Consider the following 26,890-nt stretch of genomic DNA (forward strand, 5'->3'; position numbering starts at 1 on the left):
ACAGAGGAACACATTACCTGCAGATAAATACAAAGTTGGTTCTGAAGCTTTCCACAAGCAGCTTCAGATCTACTTCTCCCTACAGGTGACTCCAGTTTGATCTGCTGTGAGACAGAAGAACAATTGTATTTCAATTTCACCTCCGTGTCCCTTGATATCCAATTTTCAGTACTGCATGAGGCACCAACTGACAGTAATTTTTCTCAGGAATTGATGTGACTTTGGTGTGTCAACCTGTGTGCCATATGAATAAAGTACTTTCTGCATAATATCTGTTCAGTAGCACAGTATGCTCAAGTGGCACTCGGGACAGAGCGAGCTACCTAGCTAAAGGTTACATTGCTGAAATTTCTTTCAAATTTTCCCCTGTCCACACGCACACATGCCCGTATTTGCACCCACACAAGTCAAACAAAAGTTTTCATCTCCGCTTTCTCAAACAGCTTTTCAGCTGCCTGTGTGATTAGATTTCTATATATCTGTACCTTTAGAATACAGACTCCTAAATCTCTGCATGGACAGATATTCACAGAAGTTCAAATGCAGACAGACAGGTTTCTATCAACAAAGGACAGACATTTGTACACATAAGTAAGAAACTCTTTGCCCTGAAGCAAAAGTGTATGACCAACCTACACACAATCAGGTCCTTGTGTAGGCGCTGTGCAGAACTTGCACCCCACTTCTTCCCATCCTTCCTGAATTTTTCACATACGCAGAAACAAGTATTTAAACCCTACTCCTACATGTTCATCTACAGAATTCATTGCCTGCTATTAGATTTACAAGAGAAAGACTGAAGCAACAACAGTGACACTGAAATTGCTCCCAAGCCCTGTTCAGAAAGAAAAGCTTTAATATATGGCCAATTCAAAGTATATAGAACAGATTTTCAGGGCTTAGATTTGGTTTTAGAATAAAGACAGAAATTTGATAATTTATGGCCACCAACACATCAAGCAACAGATATCAGTAAAAAACTCTTATTACCTGTATAGTAGTGACATCCACCTAAAGACAGTACATGGCCATGATTTCAGGAGCATTGAAGAACACCAGTATCATTACTACTTCCAAATAGGGCAGCTAGCATCCCCATTTTTAGACAAAAAGATGAAATATAATACAGGAATTATGTTGCAAAGAACAGCATGGAGTTCACACCTCTTGAGTCCTAAGAGAGTGCACTGTCTACTGGTTTTCTAAGCTACCCACTTAGGGACAAACATAAGAAAGTTAAAAACTATGTATGAGTTGGGGACAAATTTACACACAAGGAAGTGAAATGGCTTTAACAGGATTCATCATTTACCTGTTTTAGCCTCAGGCTATATAAATGTCTCTGATGCGCGCAGGTTAGTTGCCCTTTTTGCTTCAGCCTCTACCAGCTCCCACTGGCTTTAAGGCTGGAGATTCCACTCAGCTAACATATTTCAAATAAAATATTAAAGCTTGTGCCAAAAAAGCATTACACTTTGTGTACTGGGTTAACAATGAAGAAAGTATTGCACGCAAGGGCAGATGCCTGTTTATAGCACCAGATTCAATTCATTAAATATTATGCACTTACTTGCATGGGAGTTTCATACTCTTTCTGTGATGGATTCAATCTGTTCCCTCAATCCCTTCCCTCTGCTTTCAAATGCAGGCAGCCACTGCTCCATTACACATCCAAGAAACACGCGGCTACAAAGGGAGCTGAGTCAGACAAAGGGGACATAACGGGCCAAATGCCGACTTTAATGGGAGCTGCACAGAGGTTTGGCACACAGTTCAGACACATACAAGACACATAGTAAAGGCCAGAAAAGTTTTAAAAAGCTTTGAGGAAAACAGGAAGATGCATAACCGTGTTGTAAGGAACTACTTTTATAGAACATTTACTGTGCTATTCAATAATTTAAATGTGTGGAAGGGAACACTAGTTGACATAGCAACTGTCGCATCACATTACTTGAGCAACTTTATCTATATGGATGCCTTCCTTGAAGGAAAAACATTTCTCCAGATTTCACACAAACATATGTACTTTGCTTTTTGTTATCATTTTTCAAGTCAACATCTGGTCCGCAGTTAAATCCATACACGCTTCCCCATATTCTCATTTTCATTTTATAATCTACTTTCAGGAACACTATTTTAAATGCAACCATGTTTTGCGAGACCACATGTTCCTTCACTCTCCTTTCCTAGTCTCATCGCTCTTTCCAAGATGTTCAGTTATGTTCACCTTATTATAAGAGTTATTGCCAGCAGTAAGTTACACAATCACCTGAACCCTGTGAATCATGATGTATATGATTACAGTGATCTTCCCATCGCAAGACTCAATGTGCTTGATCTTGCAATTGCAAGACTAGGTGAAATGGATTAAGTCCAATACATGTCAGTTCACAATCAACGGAGTATATAGACGCTCAGTCGCCCAGTCGGGTGGCTTGCCCTGTAAGCACTAGCTTGCTAAACCTCAGTACTTTGATCACTTGTAGTCAGACAAACATATTCAGAGTGTTACAAGAAGCTGAGAGCCTGCGAAGCACACGATTCCATACCACTACGGCTATTTGGAATACAGTACTGAAAAACACTGAGCTGAATTAGGCACTAAGCGTAATGCAATTGTGATTATGAAATGTCTCCTTTTGCTAGGCGAACATGGATCCTTTCCCAGCCCAGGTCTGGATTATATTTTTACTTTCTAGGCTATGGTGGCCAAATGTTCCCACACTGGTGTGCAACTATTTGAATGAAATGTGCACGTCAGGACTCTACACACAGAGTAAAGCAGAAAAATTTAAGCAACATCCAGCTTGGTACTTCTTTTTCCCCAGCCTTCATCTGAATTGCTGAAACATATCCTTCAGTCACAAACTAAATTAAAGGCAATACTATATATGAGAGATTTAATTGAGTTTATTTAACAAATATAGACTATACCATTTATTCACCTTACATAAAATCATCTTTATCTTAATTTTGGCAGTATTTCCGATTGATGGCATGCTTTCTATTACCAGAGGCTGCTTTTGCCAGGTTTCCACCTTGGAATGGTAAATCACCCCAACAAGCAGTTCCATGCAACGGAGCCTAGGTCAGCTCTTATAACGGAGCAAGCTCAGAGATCCTATATCAAACTGCATTCTGCAACGCGGACATAACCTGAATAGCTGTGTCCCCCAGTTCCCTATCTTTAAAATGGAATAAGAGCATTTCTCTCTCTCTCTCCTAAGAGTCTTATCGAAATAAATACATTAAAGCTTGGGAGGCATGCAAATGCTGCAGTAATAGCAGCCACTCAAGTATCTAAGATATCTTTCCTGCAGCCAATTACATCATCTTCTACAATTCGAGTTTTACTCAGTGATTTGTTGCAAATGTCTTGTGATAAATGTTCCATGGCATCTAACAGTTATTGTAAATTATTATATACAGCATACAGAAAATGCCACAATAGGGTATGTTTATTTAGTGTTATGAAGATGTTAATCACCCATGCTATGCTCTGTAAGCCCTTACAACACAATTTACATTCTCATAAAAATATCTGTACAGATATACTAACAGAACAGAACTCTCAGCCCATCAAAAATAAATTAAAAATGCTCCCAACCAAGACCAAGTTTTATGGAAAAACTACCATATCCATTTTCTCTTTGAAATATGCAGGTCATTTCAGATGACAAGCCACGCATAACTTCTGGACAACCCATCTGATCAGGATGATCAGATATAAATCTCAGTCTTGGAATCAACCCCCCTTTATCCTATGCTCAAGAATTAAATGCCATCAAACCTTAAAGCTCTTCACAGGCAAACCTGTAGCTAGGCTGCTAAATTCAGTGTTTTTCCAGAGTCTAAATTATTAGAATTTCAAACATAAATTATTAGATTGACAATATTTTCTTTGGGAACTGTGGGAAAATATGTATACTACAGTGGATATTATTTTGTAAGCATTATATACATCATTTTTTCTATGCAATACTCAATCATTACAGATGTAAACACAAATGAAGCTGAAAGAGCAAATCCCATCACATATGAACATAAGACGTACAAAGCATACAGCTTTCTCATTGCAACTAGGGTACCGCCCAGGTGTGTCGATAACCCCAGCAATTGTCAAGGCTTTGTATAGAGTTCGTTTTAGGGGGTGAGGGATGTTGGGGAGCCACCAGGAGCAAAGGTGGACATGCTGGAGTGAAGCTGAAAGGACTGACGGTGTCAGGCATAGAGCTGGAGAACTAAACTGAAAGGCTCCAGCCAGTGTTTTGGCAGTCACCAGTCAGCAGAACCACTGCAGCAAAGGAAGGTTGTGGCTCTTGTGGGCAATGACACGGTCTCAGAGCATCATGTGAGCTGTGGCAGAACTAAGTAATGAGGATTTTAACTCTTCTTGCTGCTTCACTATCCACACCAGGACCCAAGTACTGCATAACTAAACATGCTCTACACACTTCTAAGCTGCATCTTCCACTCTGTTTCCAATTGCTTCTCTGTAAAGCACGTCTAGCTCAGCATATCCTGGGACACCCTTGGCTGCCTCCCCCACTGGACTTCAGAAACGTCAAAATGAATTGCAAGAGGAAAAATCAGTGGGCCATGTTTGCATCAGCAAGACTAACACTAACGAAACTGAATTTGCAGAGCAAAAACATTTTATGCAGAGAACTTAATGTTCACAGATTCTAGCCTGGTGCTGAAAACTAAAAGCCCGTTAGAGGCTGGGGCACATCAGTGTGTTACTGGAGAGCATCCTCTAACTTCATTTCGGCCAAAAGTAATGAAGCTCATGCACTCCAAGACCGCTCCTCGATATGAACTGAAGCACAGTACGTGGGGACAACCAGGAAATCTGCTTCTAAGAGCACTCCTGGTGTGAAGGAAAACCAAAATGCAGACACACAGGACAGCATATGAGAAAGAGAAGAGATCAACTACAGCAAAATTGTTTGCCTCCCTGGGTGAAACTCAAGTTTACCACAAAAGCGCAAAGCTCAAGGGAGGAAAAAAAATCATGCAACCTGTTTAGTGTTGTAACATTCTGCCTGTGTCCTTAAGTAACGATGACTGAGTTAATAAATAGTGCTTTTCGCTGAAGGAATTCGTTTTGAAACAATTTGATCTGTTCACTGGTCAGAACAAAAGGTCATATAGGTAAGCAAATCCAGATGGACTTGCCACATTAATACGGTCTGCTGCTTTAAGAGTTAATTCCAAATCTGTTGAACTGTGGGAAAAATATGTGGACAAAATACTTCAAATATATACACCCATATGTATAGGTATGCACACACATATACACACACCCCAGCAGCCTTTAGAGAACTAATGAAAATTTATTACAACTCATCTAAAGAAAAAAATCACATCAGTCAAATTTGATGTGTATAGGAAGGCTGGCCACATGTTTATAGCATATAAAGCTCAGAAACAAAGAAATTCCAGTAAAATCCTTTAAATCATGCTTTTAAAAGGAAGTATTAAAAGCCAGATGATGCAGGCCTTACTCAAATGACCAGACTTACCGATCTCTGTGAGACCGTTTCTGCGACTATGGGCTGGTCACTCAAGTTAAAGTTTTGCAAGGGGGTCACAGCAGTCAGTCAGCATGTTGTTTATAATATAATAAAGTGTTATTCTGCTAGGTTTAAGCTTTTAATGTAGATAGCTATCATATAATTTAGGCTACAATGCAGATTTGTTTGACTTGTTCCTGTGGGAAATCACTTTTTTCCTTGTGTACACATATCTCATTAATACTTGTTGTTCCTAACACCATTAGATCATTAACTGAAGATTTGTGCTAAATGCACTGCTTTTACTTGCAGTTTTTCAATAATTCTTTATTTTTGCATTGTAGTTGTTACAGATCCCCATTCCTCTTGTGCAGCCTAAACTAACTCATGTGTTTTCAACTACATTCCTTTGAACATGAGTCAGTAGGTACACACAACTGCATTCACAGGGTAAGTCTGGCCTCCAGTGTAGACACTTCTCTCCTTTATCACAACAGTGCCTACTTCTCTTCAGAAAAATGTTAATGGAATATATAAATTAAAGTCAGGAAAGTAATTCTACATCAATACTTTTAGAGGGACCAGAAAGTCTTTTGATTACACTTGCAACCTGCAAAGGTCTCCTACCTTTAGCTATGTGAATCACAACCCATTAGCAAATGTCCAATTGAAATCGTATGTAAAAGGAGCTGGAAAACTTTGCAGAGTTCACCTCTAACCACAGATGATTTTAATTTGGGTTTTTTGTCCTTATGAAGAGATTTCCCGGTTACAGGGTTTGGACTGAACAATGAACACTTAGTTGCACTAATAGTACCTGTTCTAGGAGTATAAGATCGTTACCTGACACACTTTAGAACCAAACACGGAGTGCTAAACTTCTTTGACTTCCCTGTGTTTATTATTAAGAACACTGGCTAGAAAAGCCTTTCAGGCATGGTTTATAGCTTATCCTTTAAAAAAAAAGAAAGTATGTTTTTAATGACAGATGTCATTAGTTTGCTGCCACATTTGGAAGCTGACAGTTTAAGAGGCTTCATGTGTTCTGTATTCCCTTCTCTAAGCGACACAATGGGTCAATGCATAGGTTCGTGTCTTTATTGTATATGTTCCAAAAACAATATAGCCCATTGCTTCACAACAGCTCCAAAACTCCTCATTTAATCTAGGTGGGTTGCAACCCGTGCTTTTGGTACCATGTAACTTGGAGTCAAGTTTCCTTTTAATGACAGTGATATCAAGAGTCGTTACTTGTATTATATTTGCGTTTCTTCGCTTTCCATAGTCAAAGAGGCTTGCCTAAGAGAGTAAGCAGGAAGAAATCAAGCTGTGTCTGAAGATACTGTGATCCTAACAGCAAGAAAAACTTAGATGCAATTGTTGATCAAAGCTTAATAACCTGTTGATACTCTAAGCAGTGACTCGTGAAACAGAAGCACCAGTAAGCACACACTGACTTCTATTGCCTGTAACACAATTGTAGTGTATCCCTATCAGGCTGACACATGGCTGGAGCAGAAAAACACCAGCAGTACCAGCAGTAAGCAAGGCAAAGCTGGTAGGGTTTAAAGAATAACTTGGGAGGACTGCCAAGTAAAATGGATTTAACTCAATTCCTGAGCATGGTCTTGCTCCAAATTTACCCCTCACACACCAGCACTGGAAATAGGAGGCAATTAAACCTAGCACTGAAGAAGATATCAAAGTAAAAATAATATGAATAAGAATCCTTAAGACATAATACAACTTCACATATATATTTGCTCTTGTTTAAGGATTTAATAATTCTGGCCAAATTATAATGCATTAAATTTCAAATCATACTGAATTAGAAAAATATTACCCCACTGAACAAACTCAGAAAGAATAACAGATCTACCCAAGGTGATTTTTCAGCTACCAGCAGAGCTACGCGCAGAATTTAAAAGCCCTCCTTGTCAATCCTCCCTTCTGACAAGTAGCCCACTGGCACAAATATCTGACAGGTAAACTGAATCCAGTTCATATTCAAAACAAAACCCGAAATATTTAAATATATAAATAAGCAGATCATCTTAAAAGTAAAGAAAGTAGGACTACTCAAATTTCAAAATATTTTCACCAATTCTAACCTGTCTTTTTATCCTTTGGATCAGTTAACAGCAACATTGTGCAAGCAGGATTATGTCGGTAGAGAGGGACAAAACACACACAGGAATCTTCAAGTTTAACCTAAAAAAACAAACAAGCCCTGTAGCTGTTTGTACTGCAAAGCTCTCAGAAGCATTTCATGTATTAGGTGCACTTACAATATGTTTTACTAACATGCACGGTACAAGCTCAGCACAACACCCTCTCAATCCCAAACTTCAAGGCACTGAAACATACATAATTTTCTAATATTATCAGTAAGTAATATTAATTTAAAAGAAATCAAGCCACTGAAGTTAGTGAAGACCTTCATGCCAACTTTCCATGATGAGTACATAACCTGGCTTTGAATACTGTTACATGCAGACAAATGGTGTTATGAAAGACCAGACACATCAAATAAAAACAAATATAACTTGCACTTCTTACAGCATTGTCCAGCTGAGTACTTGTGGTGTTTTGCAAACAATGAATTAAGCCTCAGGGCACAGGGAGTATCAAAGCGTTAGGGCAGTGCCTAGGCAGTTTATCTGTGAGGCACAGGGAGGGTAGATAATTGGCACAAGGTGGTTATGTTAAAGGCAAAGCTAAAAATCAAAATGCAGCTCTCAAGCTTCCAGCCTTAGACTAAACTTCTAAATGATGTGACACATAAACAGAAAATTACTGTGCTCAAACAGCTCTATATGCATAGAGATGACGATTTCCATATGAATATTGCAAATGCTCTCATGTAAGTTTAGGTACAGGCAAAGAGTGTGCATAATTCAGCACAGTATGTACTGTACTCTCAAAAATCTGGTCCATTGTGTATGTGTGGGTGTGCCTCTCTCGCTAATTGCACCCATTTGTCAGTTTGCTATGAAACTCAAATCAGTCACGTGATACATTTAATATTTCTTGGTGCATGGAAGAAGTAGTATGAATATGGATTATTCAAGATAACAACTTTAGATTGAAACCAGTGTTCACTAGTTTATGAGTGCCAGAATCCTGCGATCATCTAGGCAAACACCGGACTCCAGGAAAAAAACTGAAAACTGGTTGAAATTTGTATTCATGAGCTTCCCGAAATCTCAGTATGTTCTGGGGATTCAGTCGTTCTTTGCATGCTTCAAATGTAACAGCCTCAATGTCATTATGGCACCTGGGAGCATTACTCTAACGAAAAGGCCAGTACTATTTCCAATACTGCTATGATTGTTATTTTGTTTTATAAGGTAATGTGCACTTTCACAGGTGCTAACAACATCAGCGTGAGCCAAGCATAGCTTTCTGTGTATGAACGCTGCCAACTCACTGCCATCCTGACTTGCAATAATCCTTGCTATTTGTGTACTGAATGCTTGACCAAAGACCATGCCATACCAAAAAGAAGTTTTGTGACCCCAGCAAGCAGGCTGACAGCCACTTAACACTTGCTGAATAATTATTCACGGTTGCTGGTCCTGCCACTTGAAACCTGCTTTAATTCAGATGCACAGAGGGGAAAAAAGCCTGGTAACTGTAGCCATTATTCAAACACCAAAATCCTCATCCTTCAGGTTGTAGGTATATAATAGAGATTGTTAGCCGAGATGTTCACTGGGGATGGGAGCTTTATCTTTTTACATTTAATTTATTTTTAATTACAAAATATCAACATTCTTCAAACTATTTATTATAGAGTACAAGGAAAAAAACAATACGGAAAGAACATTACCATTACTTATGCCCTTGACTAGCTGTCTGACTGCAGATTAGATTAGACCTGAATTAAATGAATGCAAAGAGAAATGTGTTGCTATGAGACTCAGATCAGTCACGTGATATATTTAAGGTCTGATGACAAGCCACAAAATCAAGACAGTTCTGAATCAAAAGCCCGAAGTCCACCTTTAACTGATCTCACTGTGTCTCGCTGTTCCAGGAGTATACGCACCTCTGCTTGGGATTTTAGGCTACCCTCCCGTCTAATGGAACAGCAAACGAGCCTGTAATAGTACAGGCAGGCATGAAAGGCCCGGGTAAGGACACAGCAGCCCTAACCCGGGGTTCTTTGCATTTGCAGGTTTGTATTTAACCCTACGTGGTCCACTAGAGGGCATTAAAAGAGTATTTAAAGCTAGTTGCATTCGCCGCTCCAAGATTAAGCTACTCACCTGAAATAGCATTTTTCTGGAAACTACTGCATATTATTTTCATGAATTGTAGAAAAGCTGCCATATTCCAAACATTTTTTTCAATTAATCCACCTACTGATTTGATAGTACAATAACAGTGAGCCCAGCACACCTTTTATGATATAGAAAATGCCCAGTAATAAAGGTTTCACAGGTTGACTGAAGTCAGAACTTTTAACAGGCCTGCTCAGTCATCTCCAGCGCATTCCCCAGCTGGCTCAGGAATGGACCCTAAAGCATTGGCACCTACAGTATTCATACCATCCATCAGTCACATCTGATCAGAATTGCTTTCAGAGAACTCATATTCAAAATTATCAATATAAGTATTGGACAGAATAGAAACAAAAGATAGACTAGTTTACCATGTAAACTGCACAGTGGAGGCAGAATAAAGAGCTACAGCTATCAAATTCACTTTGGATTCAGTCCTGTAAAGCAGCAGGTCAAGATGCAAAGTTGAGCTAAGTACTTCAAGCCCTCATCCACACTCAGAGGGTTTTAGACTTGTTGTTTAAGCTTATCTCTTATTTGCAGCATGCAAACTATTTGAAATAATGCAGAATTCGCTGATTTTAAGAGATTTGTAATCTGGCCACACCAGTTTACCCCTATTCACAGATAGACCACGAACACAGCCAACAAACTAGTTTGCAAGTATCTAACTTGCAGCATGGAAAACATCAGCCAACTACCTCTTCTCCTCCAGGAATCATAAAAACATCAGGAATGGACGACGATTTCTTCAAGAGTTTTTCATTGTATGTTTCAGCATCTACTTGCAGAACCTCTGGATCTCCTGCTAATGTATCTACCAAGTAAAGGTGACCTGTAGTTAAAATAAAACACAAGGGTTTTTTATTTTTTAAATGAACCAAGAAATATGAGTTTTAAAACCTCAGTTTCCCCAGCAGCTGCTTGGTGTAGCTGAGCCCTTATTGTTCCCATTAGAGCCTTCTGTACAACCCTAGTGTAAAATAGTCAGGCTGGTAAAAACCTGTCTATATGTTATTTACCTCTTGACATGCAATTTTACAAAGTAGAACCACGACAGTATCAAATCACATTTGTCTCCTTTGAATTCAACAAGCACAGTCTCAATTTTCTCTAGGTATAAGTAAATTGCTTTAAAGCTGGAAGAGCAAAAATACTTCTTCAGAGTACAGCCTAAGTTTTACTACTGTCTAAAAATATATCAGGAGAAGAATTCCAAAGCTTCCACACTTTCTTGGAAGACTGCCCTTTTATGGGTCAGCCCATGATCTGTTGTATATCATTAGTTTTGAGTAACTTCAATTAGGCACTTCCACAACAATGAAATAATCTAAAAAATTTTAAAATATTTACCCATGTAAGAATTCCCAAAATAGTAACCACCATCTTTTATGCAACATAACTTTTAATCCACGTGTCTCAATGCTGAAGGGTATTCATGCAAAGTATTTGTTAATTGCCGGCAAACAAAAATTACATGCGTCTGATGTCTGTTACCTAAACGCAACGTCCAACTCTGTGCTTGTGAGGAACGAAGCAACCTCCTTCTAATACACGAAACCATACTGATTGGTGGCTCATCACCAGCTCAAGGAAAAGAACATCAGAAGAAAAGGGTTAGCAGTCCAGAAAGTATTCTGACAGTCTTCTATCATAGGAAGGAAACAGTTTCAATTTAAGGGGCTTTCAATCAACAAGCTACACCTGCAACTCTTGTAAGCCCCAAACTGAGGACAAAATCTTTTACCACGCTGCTATAACCGGAATCTTAGCTTCGAATTCTCCATTTTAATCATGGTTTGCTCACATGGCAGCTCCTGTGACCCAAGTTTCATGTGAAATAACTACACTGATAGTGCAAAGTAAACAGCTGAGACAATGAACAGTCTGACGTGGCCCATAGCAAGAACTGCCTGTATTAAGAGTCAGAAACTACAAATCATAAAAGTACCATATTGAAAATTATATCCTTCCATGTAAAAGTAGGAGCATGGGATTTGCAGTATCAGGTCAGACTGTTCACCCAGAATCCCAATATCCTCCCTGTAGCTGTGATCAGTATCCAGTTCCTCAGCAAAAGGGTAAGAAACTGCAACTGATAATTCACCACCAGCCAGCACTGCTTAAAATGCTTTAAACATTATTTTCCTGCCCTTTGCAGGCAATCAGCTTACATCTTGAGGCTTGACAGCAAAGCTATGTAGTCAGAATGCTGAACAGAAGCTACTCTGTAAATGATTTTCATAGTATGTTTCTATGTGACAAAATGGGAGAGAAAGCAGCATTGCAACACTGGCAAGTTGAGTCACATAATAAAACCCCAGTCAGGACTTCTCCGTGGCAGTTTTCTTCTGCGGCGGCGTTCCTCAGCGTACTGTGTAACATCATCGAGCAAAGAAGCCATATAAGGGAAAGCAATTAAAGATTATTATTAAAAACTTTAGTAATTTACTGAAGTAAATTTACTAGTAAAATAATTCTTTACAGAAAAGCAGCATGTAAGACTTCAATTTAGCACAAATAAAAATATTGGCCCTGCTAATAAATACTATTTATGAGATGCTGCTTAAGCACAATCATGTTTTCTCTTCACTGAACAAAACAACTAGTACCTCCAAAGTTACACTAAATTTCTGGTACATAATACGCTTGCCTTCTAAGGTAATAGTAACCATTTGAAGGATTAAATAATGATTAAATAATGAGGCATCAGAGAAAACTTCTGATCAATTTCTATTAATACAGCTTTCCATAGAAATCATTTTTTTCTCTAAAAATCACTTTTAGACTTCCAGTTAACTTGTCTTTCCCGTGTAATACTCTGAAAATGTCCAAGTGAGTTAGGAGCACATATTCCAATAAAGTGGAAATCCAAAAATTTTTCGTGAAGAAAACAAATCTGTCTCAGCTTCTGTTTATGAGAGGGGGAGAGAGAGAGAGAGAGAGAGAGAGAGAGAGGTTCCTTTAGGGACAATACGGAGCAGAAGTCTAACTTTAGGTACCCTGCAGCGTCCTCGAGAAGTCACTTGTGCTAAGGCTGGCTTTTGTGAACATCCCCCCAAAACTCGCACACAAACACACACACACCACTAATACTGAACAGCTGCCATAGGCAGGAGAAAAATCACTAGTTTGAATTTTTTTTACATTAACTAATGTGTTTCCCAATTTTCCCCAGTACAAAGTGAAGAAATTATATTTGCCCTCGTGCGTATGTCCCTTTTACGCTTTTTTTGTATACAGAAACAAACAAAAGAACCCCTTGACAAAGTCTAACCATAACTACTGTTATTAGGCATTTGACTATAACAATAATTACTGCCGGCTAACAGGACGTTATAGAGGTTCCAAAATCAAATGCAAAATAATTTGTTAACTTTGCTTTAAAAGAAAAGCAGCACCATTCTCCTGCGAGTTCTTCAGTCTGAGGCCCCTATCAACATCTCGGGATACCAAAATTGCGCAGTTCCAAGGACAGCCTTTGAACGTAATTTGAATTACAGGATTTCATCTGAATTTGATCTTACCTAGCGGCAACAAAAGAGCACATTGTGGCAGCCAATCTGCTAGACGCCCAGCGAGCACTTCTTTCAAAGAGGCGATGTGCACAAAGGGTTACCATCTGCGGGAGGAGGGAGGGACGGAGCAAGGGGGGCAGGAGGGGTGAGTCATAAAAAGGGGGCCTCTTGCTGCAGCCACAGAGGAGGGACCATAAACCATAAGGAGAGTAAATTTAGAACGGGAGGCCTACTGCATTAGAGGGATTCCTGACATTCGCGCTGAAGTGGCTGCCATCTTAAACAGCCAACGCTGGCAAACAAGGTCAAGACATCACCTAGGCGGATTCTACGGCAGCAATGACAACGAAGGGTTTGCAGACAGGTACCAGACTTGCCTTTGACAGGGCACTGGTATTTAGGGCGAAGGAGGAGGAAGTGTATGCAAATCTACTGAAAAAAACCTTATCTTGAGAAAAATAAATGAGAAATCTGAGTGGGAATATTTCCATTTCAAGCATACAGAATAGATTTTAAAGCAAAAACTAACACTGCTTCTGCTTCTCCTCTCTTTTGTTTCCATGGAGCAGCCTGGGCCACATTCTCAAGCGAGGATGTGCAAGTGCATCTCCTCTCACTCTAGTGTTCCATCATCAATTTGCACTAAGAATTTGATTTTTTAAGTGAAAAGCTACAGCTAAAACCAGCTATACAAACAAGCAGGCACTGTCCATACAACTCAGTCATCTTGATGAGGTACTAACCTCCAGCACCTATAGGTACCTCAGCCTAAAATGTCACACAACTCTGCCAATAAAGCATAAAACAAGGCCCCCATTTCAGCCCTGATCCCTAAACTCAGCTTTTTCTAAACCCACTGCCATTCCACCTCTGATTTTCTCCAGAACAGAGTGCTGAATTTTATGGTGGTTTCATAAAGTGGACAAGTACGCTTCCTGGGAGGTAGAAGTCAGACAAAGCTCACTTCACTTATGATCCAAAAAGATCAATACGTGGGAATCCAGACAGATCTGATTAACATGCTTATGTTCTGCATCAGGTAGATAAATAACAAATGCAATGACAAAACAGAAGACAGTATTCTCCCTTGAACTAGAAATTAATTTTTGTAGATCAGAGACAGATCCCCATCATTACGGATTCAGCAAGAATTTCATGCTATCAGTTAAAGTAAGCAGGAAATATTTTTCCATGGGCAAAAGAATTTATTTTCAATACAACAGAAAACACGTGGTGTGCACACTTGTATGTGAAATTCCACAAGTGAAACTACAGACTGTTGTAATGCCTGAAGGTAAATGACAAGCTTCAATCTAATCAGATACTCTGAAGATTCTTTTTGCTGATCCTTCTATGTCCTCTGCAACTAAGCCCTTTGCCATGATAGAAATAACTTCACTAGAATATAGATAACCACAGACTTCTCCCATTAATATAATGCTATGGCAATTCAAATCAGCACTATATCCCTTAAACTCACTTTCACTGGACTAGTCATTTTAGTACCTATGTATTAGATTTACTATTTTGCCATTACCTAACAAATAACTTACCACTTGGGACAATCTACTCTGTCTCTTTGTAAAGATGCATTTAAGTTTCAAATTGGTATGTACTGCCAATATACTGAAGTCCTTTTTGACCATGAACCCAATATACAATTTATTAAACATGAGATATTTGCTTTCGTTGTTAAGAATTTGCTACTCCTGCAGTCATGTGTAGCTTATTAATACCGTTTCCTTAAGCCAACGAAGTTGGTGAAGAAGTTTTTTCACACTAGACACACCATTGTGTTGATTAAGATGCACTGAGGTATTGCTGGCACTCCCAGCAAGTCCTTAGTTCTTGAAAAGCCCATTCCAGAGATTTGTAAGGGCATTTAGGATGCAACCAGATTGCAAAGCAAAATACATCAACCTCACCGTAGATGAAGCATGAAAAGTGTTATGTCTGAAGTGAATTAATCATTTATCCTACAACTACTTTTTCATGTTCTACAAACACAGAGAATGATACTACATGCATCCATTCAGAATTCTGTTTACAGTAGAGCCATCAGTTCCACAGGATTTGTACCTGAACTGTGCATCTTTGTACATTTTTGCAACTCTACGCATAATTTTCCATGTAAAAATATGAAAAATACTTGAGTTTTATTTCCAGTGGTGCAGAAACAAGATAGACAAAAAGAACTTAACATTTCTAACTTTCAAGTTTCATTATTTTTCAGTTTTGCCATTTCTAATGCTTGCAATAGCAGTACTGTTTTTATTTATTGGCCTTATTCTCATGCCAATATATTTCACAATAATTAAAAAAAACTTCAGTGGGTTTTAAGTGCTTCCGACAGTATTGTGAGGTGTTTTGTCCAAGATGTATTTTCCTTCCCTTTTTTTTAAATAAAAAAACACTTTGCAGTATGAGACAAACCTGCACCAACGTGAAACAACAGTATATTGTGTCAATATTTATGAGGGAGTGTTCTTGTAATTAAACCAGGCAACTGAGACCAGAAATCCTAATGTTTATTCTTAACACAGGTGTGTGTTTGTGGCCCCCAACAAATCACTTAATCTTCTGTCTGATTTCTTATCAGTTAAGTGTATGTCTTATCTACCACTTCAAAAGGGTGTGACGCTTTCCTTATCAGTGCCTCTGAAGTCACAACATAAAAAGACAAAGAAGTCACATAACCTAAGCTGTTCTCTGTTCTCCTGTGGACTGCCACTGCCACTGCCTCACTATGGCAGCACAACCATGATACTGTCTAGGAGCTAATGAAAATTTTTTTGCCTAAATTGTGCACGTATAACAAAAGTGCATTCCATTACCCTCTCACAGCAGTGGGAGCTCTGTGTTAAACAGCAATGCTTAACATCAACTCTTCTCCTTTCCTTCCAATGAGCCTGAACAACTCTATGCATGTGGTTATCATTAGACAACTGTATTTGTTTAACCTTTCAAAGGAAGGAAGAGGTCTTTGGCATGTTCCCGGGAGTACACGCAGAACCTGACTCTCATATCCTGAATTTAATTGAGCAAGTACACTAGAACTTGGGCTTTTGACATGTAAGTGCAACTTCAGTATCATAACAAGGTGTGGTGGCAATGGAGATAGTGGGCAAACGCCGCAGTATGCCGTCTGTCCACCATGGCAAGGCAGCTCTTAACCACGTGCTGTACAACTTTAATGAAAACAATGTTCTTCCCCACTGCATTGCTTTTCACCATTACTAATTGAGCAATCACTCTTGGAACATAAAGGATGAAAAAAATGCATTGGCTTAACAGGTTTCTACGTTTTGATCCAAAAATGCCCTTTATATATTACTTACTATTCTATCACAATTCAAATGGCAAGAAAGGCTTCAGAAGACAAACTAAATACAAGTTTCTGTCTGTCAATAATTTTGTTCTGTGGAATCAATATATGAAGGCAGAAGGGAAATAAGTAATCCTAATCCCATTCCCAATTAAGAAACCAAACAGATTAAATAGATGAGTTCAGTTGTAGTTAAACATGTCATTACTGCAAATTCTGTCACTCAGAGGGCAGACCACGTTAGGCATCCCAAATGCAGGTTGCTATCGCATTAGCCATCCTATTCCTGCTATCACATTTTTAATACTGATTTCACAAAAGGAAAGAAACAAACTTGAAGAATACATATATATTTAGCAGAACATAGATGAGCAAAGGCAGAGAATAGACAAGCCTAACTCTGACCAGTGTCAAACACCTTCAATTTCCACTCATGTCAATGCGCTCTGAAGGCCCGCAGAACCTCATATGACCAGGGTCTATAAAACAAGTTCTATTTATTTTCCAAAACCTAAAGTTCTTGGCAACTTATATAATGGAAAAAAAAAATAGACAAGGGTATTAAACAATTAATTTAATTATTTATCTCGTTTTGGAAAAACACCTAGATGAAACCACATTATTTACAGTGTTTTCAAAGCTAGAAAATCAAGTGCGTACTGAAGGGATCACATAACGACAAGGGCATATTGAAGGGATATTTCCCCCTCTGTAACCTGCGGTAGTCCGGTATTGAAAGTTCAGCAAACAGGATCCAACTATATCTATTTTTCCTCAGATGGATCTTCAGCAGTGTTACACTTACAAAAACAAAGCCACACCTGACTCACAGTGCAGATAAATTCAAACACATCTGTGTAAACAGGCTAACCCCTGTCCTATTATACACAGGAAACGCATCTGGACTGGCGTGTTCTGCAAAAGTTCTAACCTCGTGTAACTGAAAAAGCTGAGGTATTATGGCCCACAAACAGATTTTATAAATAAAAACTGTAGCATAGTGTGGAAGTGCTACCAGCTGTAACTATGACATATCAGAAATTCATACTTCTGCACATTTAACTATCTTTTTCACAGAGCTTAGATGAAAAAAGCAGGAGGGAGCTTACAGAATAACTCAGACAAGATGTAGTCCTGAAGAAAAGGGACATTCAGGATTGTAATTAATAAAGGCTTTAAGATTCATGTTCACATCAGGTGTTCCTCCAGGAAAATTCATTGATTCAGTGGGATTGCTGCTAACACCTCTGGACCCGTGAACATCAGAACTGAGTTCTTAATATGTACTGTTTTTCATACAACCAAGAAATAGGCAGAAATGTTCCACGAAAAGTCTAATGTCAACTACTGAAGGCACCGGTATGAATTTTCTTGTACACTTAAGAAAAAAAAATTTGTCAATTATTCGTCTACCCTCTAACCAAATAAAATATACAAGAAAAATATACAAGTTCTGCATAACAACTGTGTCCATATCATGGGCTTTTCCCAGCAGTTATGTCTATGCTATATCTCACTTCACCCTACCCACAGCCAAAACAGCTATTCCAGCAGAAGTTCATAGTCCAGGCCTGATTTCAAATTAGAGTCTGACTCTTAAAATCTAAGCAAAGAAGAAATGGGAGGCCCTGAATGACACTGAAATACATCACTGAAGTATTTTCATTATTCAAAGAGGCTGATTTGAAAGGAAAACGATGGAAAAGATTACGTAAACAGCAGTAGAGCTTTTACGAATCAAAAATTCAAACATAGATAGTGGTCATCCATTCCTTTACAAAGATGGAAGATAGTAAGGAGGATGCATTGGTCAAAAGTCATCCTATAACTTCAGGGAAAAGAGGAAGACAATGTCTCCCATAGTGATAAACAAGGAATAGTGAAATGGCAGGGAATGACAACTGAGTTTGGCAAATGGTCTAGCATGAAGATGACTTCATCCCGTGGGGAGAAGCCAGACAGACTGACAGTTAGGACAGATTCAGAAAATAGCCATATTTTAAGTCCAAGAAGCATTTAAAACTATTACTGAAATGCCCACTGTCACAGCCTGGCAGCAGGACTAGTATTTAAGTACCACATTAAATACATTTCCCTATTACTACCATCATTCAAAGCAGGTGTGGGAAACCCAAGGCCGCACTACAAGCAGCCCGTATCTTCACGTCACACAAACCATGGCAGTAAGTGTGGCATACCGAGAGTCCCTGAAAGCCCTGCTTTGCTATCAGAAAGGACAATGTTTCTCAAACAAATGAAGTAGCGATGAAAATACGAGACAACTGCCTAGATTTTCAGGGATACCAGTTTCAGATACCACATAATTTGAGTTGCAAATGCTTTACATCTGCCAAATCCATTGCTCCCACCAGCACAGTGCATAGGTCTGCCTAAGAAAGCCCAGCAGCCTTTCTCCAAATTATTCACAATGAGCAATTTGTACAGACAGAATAATCTCAAAATAAAGCAATTAATTTGAGAAAAAAAGGAAAGAATCAAAAAAATCCCTTCCCCCAGTCATTTCCACTTTGCTAAATTTATTATGTGGCTGCAAATTAATACGTCACCTGCACTAGCTATCACAAGCCTCTTGGCCTGTCTCAGAACCTGCTTTAATGAACAGCTGCAAGTAGTGGAGGAAATATGTAAACAGCTCTCTCATTTCTCTGTGCCATTGTGTCAGCTATAGTACATGTCTTTGAAGGTGCTCCAAAATCAGCATGGCTCAGCTTTTCCCTTTTTCTCCTTTTGGGAGGAGGAAGAAGCAGAGAAGGGAGGACAGGCTGGCAACAGAGGGCTAACTCTGCGCTTGCTGTGCTCTCGACAGTAAGTCTGAGAGTGTTTAAATTCAGTTTACACAGGCTTGTCTGTAAGGACAAAAGAAACCACTGCTGGTGGTTAAAAATGCAAAAGGTTTTGATTGTAATGGCTTGACAATCAGCCAAAGATATGACTAGGGGGAAAAACACAGCAAGGCAGCTATGACCAGAATGGAAGAAACAAGGAAAAACACATGACTTGACTTCAGAGCAGAAAATTGACTTAGGCTTTGCATAAATGACAGCATACCTCCAAGCTTGCCTGATCCACAGTCTGCCTCGAATGAGAACGTGCAGTCTGAAAGCAGAGCCTATTAAAAGGCATAATGTTTCTAAACGGCATCTGTTACGTACTAATAAGCATTACTTAAAGGACACAGGCCTTAAATTGCTACCAAACGTGCACTTATCTGAAACCGCTGCAAGGCAATCATTACAAAAATGTCACATGACACCGTGGGAATTTGAATAATATGAAATGTTTTTATTTAGTTTGGCTTGAAATCCTTACACAGAAAAAATACGGAGGCACTTTTGGAGATTTTTGAAACTGTGCAACTTCACAGGAACGAAACACTAGCAAGAACTACATCAGCAGAGCCATTTGCCATCTGTTGTCAGTAATACTATAAAGACCAGCCACCAGACAGCAATTCCAAAGGTTACAAACACAAGTTTTAAGCACTCACAGACCTCTCAGTAACTGAGTAGGACACAGTTTACTTCAGGTATGCGTGACCTGAGGGTCTGCCAATCATTTTTGTGAAGACAACACACCAGAACTGTGAATTGCCACGCGAAGGGTTTGGGAGTCTCTCAGTAAGCAACCATTACATAGTGTGGAAAATACACACCAGCCTGTTCTATGTAGGTTCTTGTAACATACAACTGTAATGTCTGCACACCTCCCACTTGCAAATTTAAATGGGCTAGACTTTCTCTCGTCTTGTTTGTTTTCTCATACGTTCCCCGAAGGAAAGGAGTGCATTCACTGCAATGCTGTTATGAAAAGGGACTGGTTTGTTTGCTGCGTTTTGGACTATATTTTTTCTTTGAGGGAAGTATTTAGGTTTTTGTTTCCTGTTTTCTTTTATTCTAGACCATAACTACATATTCATCTCAAAGAAAGCAAGGTTTCAGTAACTTGCCTTACCTGTGGCATGGAAACGAAGGAGGTTACGACAGCCCTTACTTCTTAGATACACATACTCTGCGGTCTGAGTAAAATTCTGCCTGTTCCATACACGTGATTTTAGTCATACTGAAGAAGTATGGCTGTTGATCACTGTCATCTTGGAGCTTTCAGTAGCTTTTCTAGATGTGGGAGCCACGTTCATGATATATAGTGCCTATACTCAACCTGAATTCTGTGGTTCAACCTTCCAGGCTGCTGACCTCCTGCCTGTAAACTGATTAACACAGATTTCATGAAAGACGGGGAGATTTCCATCTTCCTAGAGAGACAGATGGACATTTAAGGGTTCATTAATGCAATTGTTAAACTAGACGTGCAGGTTTCTCATACAGTAACTGACTATTTCTCAGGCTCCAGAGTCGTATCTGCACTGTTACTCACTGAATGCCCTTCCTAGCCTTGCTGTTAGATGGTTAGCACATACAAATCTGACTTTCAATGCGTTCTAAAGATCAAAAAGAACTTGTGACAAGGCTGAATTTAAAACAAGAACCTCAAGTTCTAGGTCAACAGCTGACCTGCTTCTCAGTGGTAAGGTTTGCCTAGGACCTATAAAGGGGCTTAGGAATCTTGCCCTGTGAAAAAGTTACAGGAACAGACCTCAAGACCTAGCTGTAGCATCTTAATTACAGCATGACATGAACTGAAAAGGACCACTTGCTCAAGAAGAGCTAATGGCTGACTCCAGTATGCTCTTAAAGCGTGCTGTATACTCAACCTACTGCCAACTGTTTCAGAATTATTTGATATATAGGTATATCCAATTAAATAACTAAGCCAAAACTGGGGCCATACCTAAAAACAATAGCAGCTGTCCCGAAAGAGAAAGGAGATGACAAAACTATTCTAAACATTCCATTTGAGAGTAATGAAAAAGTCAGGGGGAAAATGTAAACATAAACCGGTGGCTAACAGTACCATATTTGCTTGGACATGAAAGCCCAAGTCCCATTCATCTAGAGATACTTTATTTAAAAACATCAGCAGAATTGAGATAATCTTCCACAAAAACCCAACAGCATTATTACAAATGTTTGACTTTCATAAGTGGCTGATAGGAGGGAAAAAATAGAGCAATCTGACTACGGCGCATTTAGCCATGAGCAGCTAGAGGAACTAATGAACAACATCATTATTTTACTGCAGGGGATGAAGTAGGTGCTTTAGATAAATGGCAGCAACTTAAAATGTTTCAGAAGATAAATTCACCTTCTCTCCATTTACCTGCTAGCGTGACAAATTAAGAAAGAGAAGTATAAAAACAGAGCAGACGGGAAAGCAGTGCAAAAGCTAACTGAGGTGATGCAACGGGCCCTTATCCAAACAAGTGCGTGAACAGAGATTCTTGGAAGTGCTCCTAGTCAAATATAAACCACCAACACTACACACGCCAGACTCCCTTGGAAATCCACGGTGGAGCATGTGCAGAAGATCCACCTGTCCTAAAATCAGCTCCCTTACCATGCACTAGGAGAGCTGCCATTGGGGAACTAACGTAAGGTCTGTTCACCTCAAAGCAGCCGAATGGCCGAGTTCTGGACTCTGCTGAGCAGAGCAGCTCTTTGCCCGCTGTCAGAAGCACCAGTAAACCAACTTCTGTTGAAAGGACGTGAAGGGTGAGCAGCTTTTTTCCTTCAAAAATTCATCATTACAGAACATGTATTTCTCATTCTACACTCAGCCCATGATCAACAAAGAAAGTTTTTACTGAATGCTTTTTTAAAGAAAGGGTAAGTACTCTGCAGTATAGAAAGCTTTTTATATCTCCTTTCGACACCAAAATAATCCAACTAATTATTCTTCTGCGGTCAAGAAGCAACACGTTTACTGCTCCTTTCGCCCCTGTTAAACCTGTCTTTCGTTAAGCCATGTTTTTGCTCAGTTTGGGTAAACACTTGCTGACCCTGCCTGAGATTGAGCCTTAAACCGTAGAAGTATTTTTCACGCGGTGTTCTCCCTGCTCTGCAGTCGTTCTCAAGTGCTCAGCCATGAAGCCCCAAACCTGTGCTGCGAGGCCTCCGAAGGCACGCTGGAAGCCGGTGTTCGGAGACGAGCCCTTGGCCAGCATCGCCGGCTGTGCCAAAGCTGACAGAAATCATCAGGCCAGCTCCTCTCTGCTTCGGGACAGGTCTGGACTAGCCTAAAACCTGGAAAAGTTACCTGCGCGCTTGGGAAAAGAGCAAAAAGCCCTGGAGCAGGCTGCTCTGGCTGACCCTGCCCTGCGCAGCGGGGTGGGACTGGACCATCTCCCTCAGGCGATCTGCGAAAGCCGGGAGCATGGCAACGGGGAGCGGGGCTCCCCCGGTCACGGCCGCTGGCGACCGAGCGAAGTTCTCCTGGAAAGGCCGGAGCGTTTTGCACCGTTTCGGCCGCCCGTGGAGAGCCCGACGGCGGGGAGCCCGCCATCTCGGCGCTGCCTCAGAGCGTAGGCCAGACCCCGCCGTCCCAGCCCCGCGGGCGGGCAGCCGGCCCGGCCTGAGGGCGGGAGGCGAAGGGAGCGGGGCGGCCGCCGTGAGGCGAGAGACGGGGCAGGGGAGGGGGGGAGGCCAGGCCGCGGGGGAGCTCCGCAGCGCTCTCCCTCCGCTCTTACCAGCGGCGGCTCTTCCTCCTCCCTCGGCCGCCATCACTTCCTCCGAGGCGGGCTCCCGCCCCCGCCCCGGAGGGGCCCGCGGGGCTGGGCTGACAGGAAAAGCCGCCGGCGGAAGGCGGGGACGGGGCGGCCGGGGAAAGAAAATGCTGGGGGCAGGCGAGTGGAAGAGGACTGGCGAGGTTGGCGGAGCAGCGAGGGGCGGAGAGGCGAGGGGCGGAGAGGCGAGGGGAGTCCGGCGGCGGGCACAGGCTCCCTCAGCCCGGGAGCGCCTCGGAGCTCCGAACACAACTTCCAAAGTCGGCGTTTGGCAGGCCCGGGATGACAACCCTCAGAGCTAACGCCAGTTTCTTTAAACTCGGCTGGTAGAGGAAGAAGTTTCACGAGGGAAAATAAGTAAGAAAATGACGTTTTTAGAGCGTTCTTCAGTCATGTGCTGCGGTAATGGCTGTCAGCGTGAAGGGCTTTTGGAAAACCTCGGCGAGCAGTCTGCCATCTGTCTTTACAAACCATAACATGGATGAAAACAAACACACAGTGGTCAAAACTAGGAAGTAGAAGCTAGACGTTGATTCCTGGGAGCCTTCGTGTAGGATCACTTAATTATTCCTAAAACAGCAGACACAAGTATCAAAAGTCATGAAAAGCAGATGGAAATAACAGTACATTTGCACAAAAACACACTCACCTTTGCACTTAAACACCATCTAAACATGGCTCAGAACAGTGCCTGGAGTGCCTCACCTGAGTGCGGTGTGCTCCACTGCCCGTCAGCCCCACGAACAAAAGCTCCCTAAGGTTGTTCCTCCTTTCCAATGGTTTAAAAATACATACTAGGGTAGATTCGCATTTTCTTTCCTCAACAGAACAGAGCGCTCTCAGCCCATAGACTGATGCTTTCCAAAAAGTAGCTGTCACACAGCCACGCTTCACAGCTCGTCCATGGATTTTGGCACGTTCTCATGACCCCTCCAAGGTTTGTGCCTTCTGCCGCTCCCCATGCCCCGCTCGGCCCAGAGGTCTGGGTGTGCCATGGTCAGGCAGCATCGCCGTGTGGAAGAACTCCTCTTTGCCACGAGGAAGAACTTCTTCACTCTGAGGGTGACGGAGCCCTGGAACAGGCTGCCCAGAGAAGTTGTGGAGTCTCCTTCTCTGGAGATATTCAAGCCCCGCCTGGACAAGGTCCTCTACAGCCTGCTGTGGGTGACCCTGCTTCGTCAGGGGGGTTGGACTGGGTGACCCACAGAGGTCCCTTCCAACCCCGAACATTCTGTGATTCTGTGACCTTGCCTGAGTTTTACTGAGAAAATTGTTAAGCAATGAGAAAGCACATGAGCTCAAGCCATGAAAGACACAAAGGTAAAGTCACAGAAGCACTGCTGTTGGGATGACACTAGCTAGCTGGTGAAAGATTCAAGAGAAAAGATACAGGAGGAAAGAAAAGCAGAAAATGCGAAGATAACTCAGCAATGCTGAGGATCAGCCCATACCAACAAATGGCAGAGACCGACTTTCCCCAGCCTATCGAAAACATCCTGGCCAGCTAAGACTCATCAGTTTTCTTATCAGGAGTGGTAAGCATATTACTCTTTAGCCTAGTAATCTGTTAGTCCTAGCTATCTATTTTGCATATTAGCTGATAAATAATTACTTAAATTGTGTGTATCACAGAATCACAGAATCACAGAATAGTAGGCGTTGGAAGGGACCTCTGTGGGTCATCTAGTCCAACCCTCCTGCCGAAGCAGGGTCACCTACAGCAGGCTGCACAGGACCTTGTCCAGGCGGGTCTTGAATATCCTGCTTGTGGAGTTTCTTTGTGCAGAGTAAATGACACCTGAAGAAAAGCAACCCATTGATCACGACTTGCAGGCTCTCCTGCTAAAGTACTTTCTCCCTCCATTAAACTGTCATAAACAATTAAAAACAAAAATTTAAAAAATGTGTCCATACACAGCAGTTAGTTTTTGCTAATATGCAAGAAGATCAGAATTGAAATCATAACAGCTACCCAAGAGCTTGGCTACATTTAAGTTATATGCAATTTCTTTTTCCATTATTGACAAGCACTGGGTATACACCAATGGCATCAACTGCAGAAGAGCGAGTATAAATATGGCAAAAAAATAAAATATCTAACATTTTCTATCAAAAAAAAGGTAAGTGAAATTGCTGTTACATTTTTCCATTTACCATTCTATAGCATTTGTTACAGGAGAGACATTGGTCCACAAGGAATAGTGAGCTTTACACAGAAATGTTTGTCTCCTCTCTTTTTGTGACATCAGATTCCATCTACTGAAAGATCAGCTTCGGTCTTTCCTGAGGATCATTTATTTTTATTAGAATGGAGAAGAAATATAGGGTGCTAGATCCTGAAATTTCTATTTCAAGTCCCATTATAGTTTAATGTTAAATAGCATAACAGCTTGATTTCTCCCTCCTTTCATTAAATGTTGAACAGCTGAGATAAAAATTGGAATATATTAAACACTTCCACTTAACAGTTTAAAACATTGGTCAGTGCCTGCCAATAACAAGAAATAAAAAATCTATATGTAAGTAATAATAAAAGAGATAAAAATTAAAGAGCTGTTTCTAAATGAAGGGCCATTTTCAGTTCTTGTTACCGTCAGTACTAAAAAGGCATTCAAGCAGTGTTCTGGCAGTTCTGCAATGTGGTCAGAATGCATTTGCAGAAAATACGTTCCTCTTACTCAGCAGTTCAAGTAATTTTTAAATGTATCAGACAACTGTACAGAAAAATATTCAAGGTGATAACCAGGGCTTTGATAGTTGAGTTGCTTCCATTGCTTCTTTACCTCAAGATGAGTGCCATGCCAATCACATTTGTGCATAGCAGGAGGAAAAACAACCAGTGTTTAGCTGAGTCAGCTGTGTCTGTGACTTGCTTTCAAATATCCAGGACTTGGTTTCTTAATTATGGATGTGGAGATTAATTTGCACAGACCTCAAATACCCAGTGACTTGGGTGCCTATTGTTATGGGCATATATACATAGGTGAGTGCTAATATTAAAACTACCATGCACATAAAGCTTGGGAACAGAAGCAATCAATTAAATCAGTGCATTTTGGTGCATTTCAGATTCCTGGCTTATTCAAACCACTAGCATTCCTCCCACATTTGCAAGCAAGCATATAAAAACACTGGAAAGGTCTCGGAATCCTTACTACCGAATGAGCAAACCTCCACTTATGGAAAGGGACTAACGTCACTGTTGAAGACACCACTTAACTGCTGAGTCATTAAAAAGCATCTTGGAGGTTTTTTCCCCTGCAAATTTCTATCAGCTTCTTCATAAAGGTTTAGTGAAATAATCTTCCTTGGTCTGTGTTTTCTACTCTTTTTTTGCCAGTTGTGTAAACTTTGAAAACTAGAAGTACAGTCCAAACAGATATCAGTTGTTTCGGAGTACGTGGATCTAATAGACTTGTATCTATGCTATGCATGAATATCTAATAAAATATGTAATATTTATTTAACAGCATTCAAGCAGTAGCCTTCATATATATCTTTAAAGCAGCTATAATGTCCCAAACAAAACACTTACATAATTTGTCATGCAGGAAATTAATTAAGCAACTATAGACTTTAAATCTTGCTTTGTTCATGAGACC

General features: G+C 40.6%; 1 protein-coding gene across 3 annotated transcripts in view; it reads right to left on the reverse strand.

Annotated features, from left to right (window-relative positions):
* Positions 1-23,327, reverse strand: part of FAM169B (Protein) — a 40,841-nt gene extending 17,514 nt beyond the window's left edge. For 2 of the 3 annotated variants that reach the window (XR_012765193.1, XM_075432158.1), the window contains exons 1-4: positions 23,253-23,323; positions 11,303-11,392; positions 10,507-10,640; positions 7,631-7,730 (exon numbers count right to left, since the gene is read on the reverse strand). Coding sequence is in view for 1 of the 3 variants with exons in the window: in XM_075432158.1 (XP_075288273.1) it covers positions 7,631-7,730; positions 10,507-10,640; positions 11,303-11,392; positions 23,253-23,286 (358 nt within the window). In the remaining 2 variants the exon portion in view is untranslated. Of the gene's footprint in view, positions 1-7,630; positions 7,731-10,506; positions 10,641-11,302; positions 11,393-23,252 lie in introns of all 3 variants that reach the window. The other variant, XR_012765194.1, reaches the window with a different exon arrangement.
* Between the last annotated feature and the right edge of the window lie 3,563 nt (positions 23,328-26,890).

This window comes from Opisthocomus hoazin, chromosome 10 (genome assembly GCF_030867145.1).
Source record: "Opisthocomus hoazin isolate bOpiHoa1 chromosome 10, bOpiHoa1.hap1, whole genome shotgun sequence".
Taxonomy (NCBI): Eukaryota; Metazoa; Chordata; class Aves; order Opisthocomiformes; family Opisthocomidae; genus Opisthocomus; species Opisthocomus hoazin.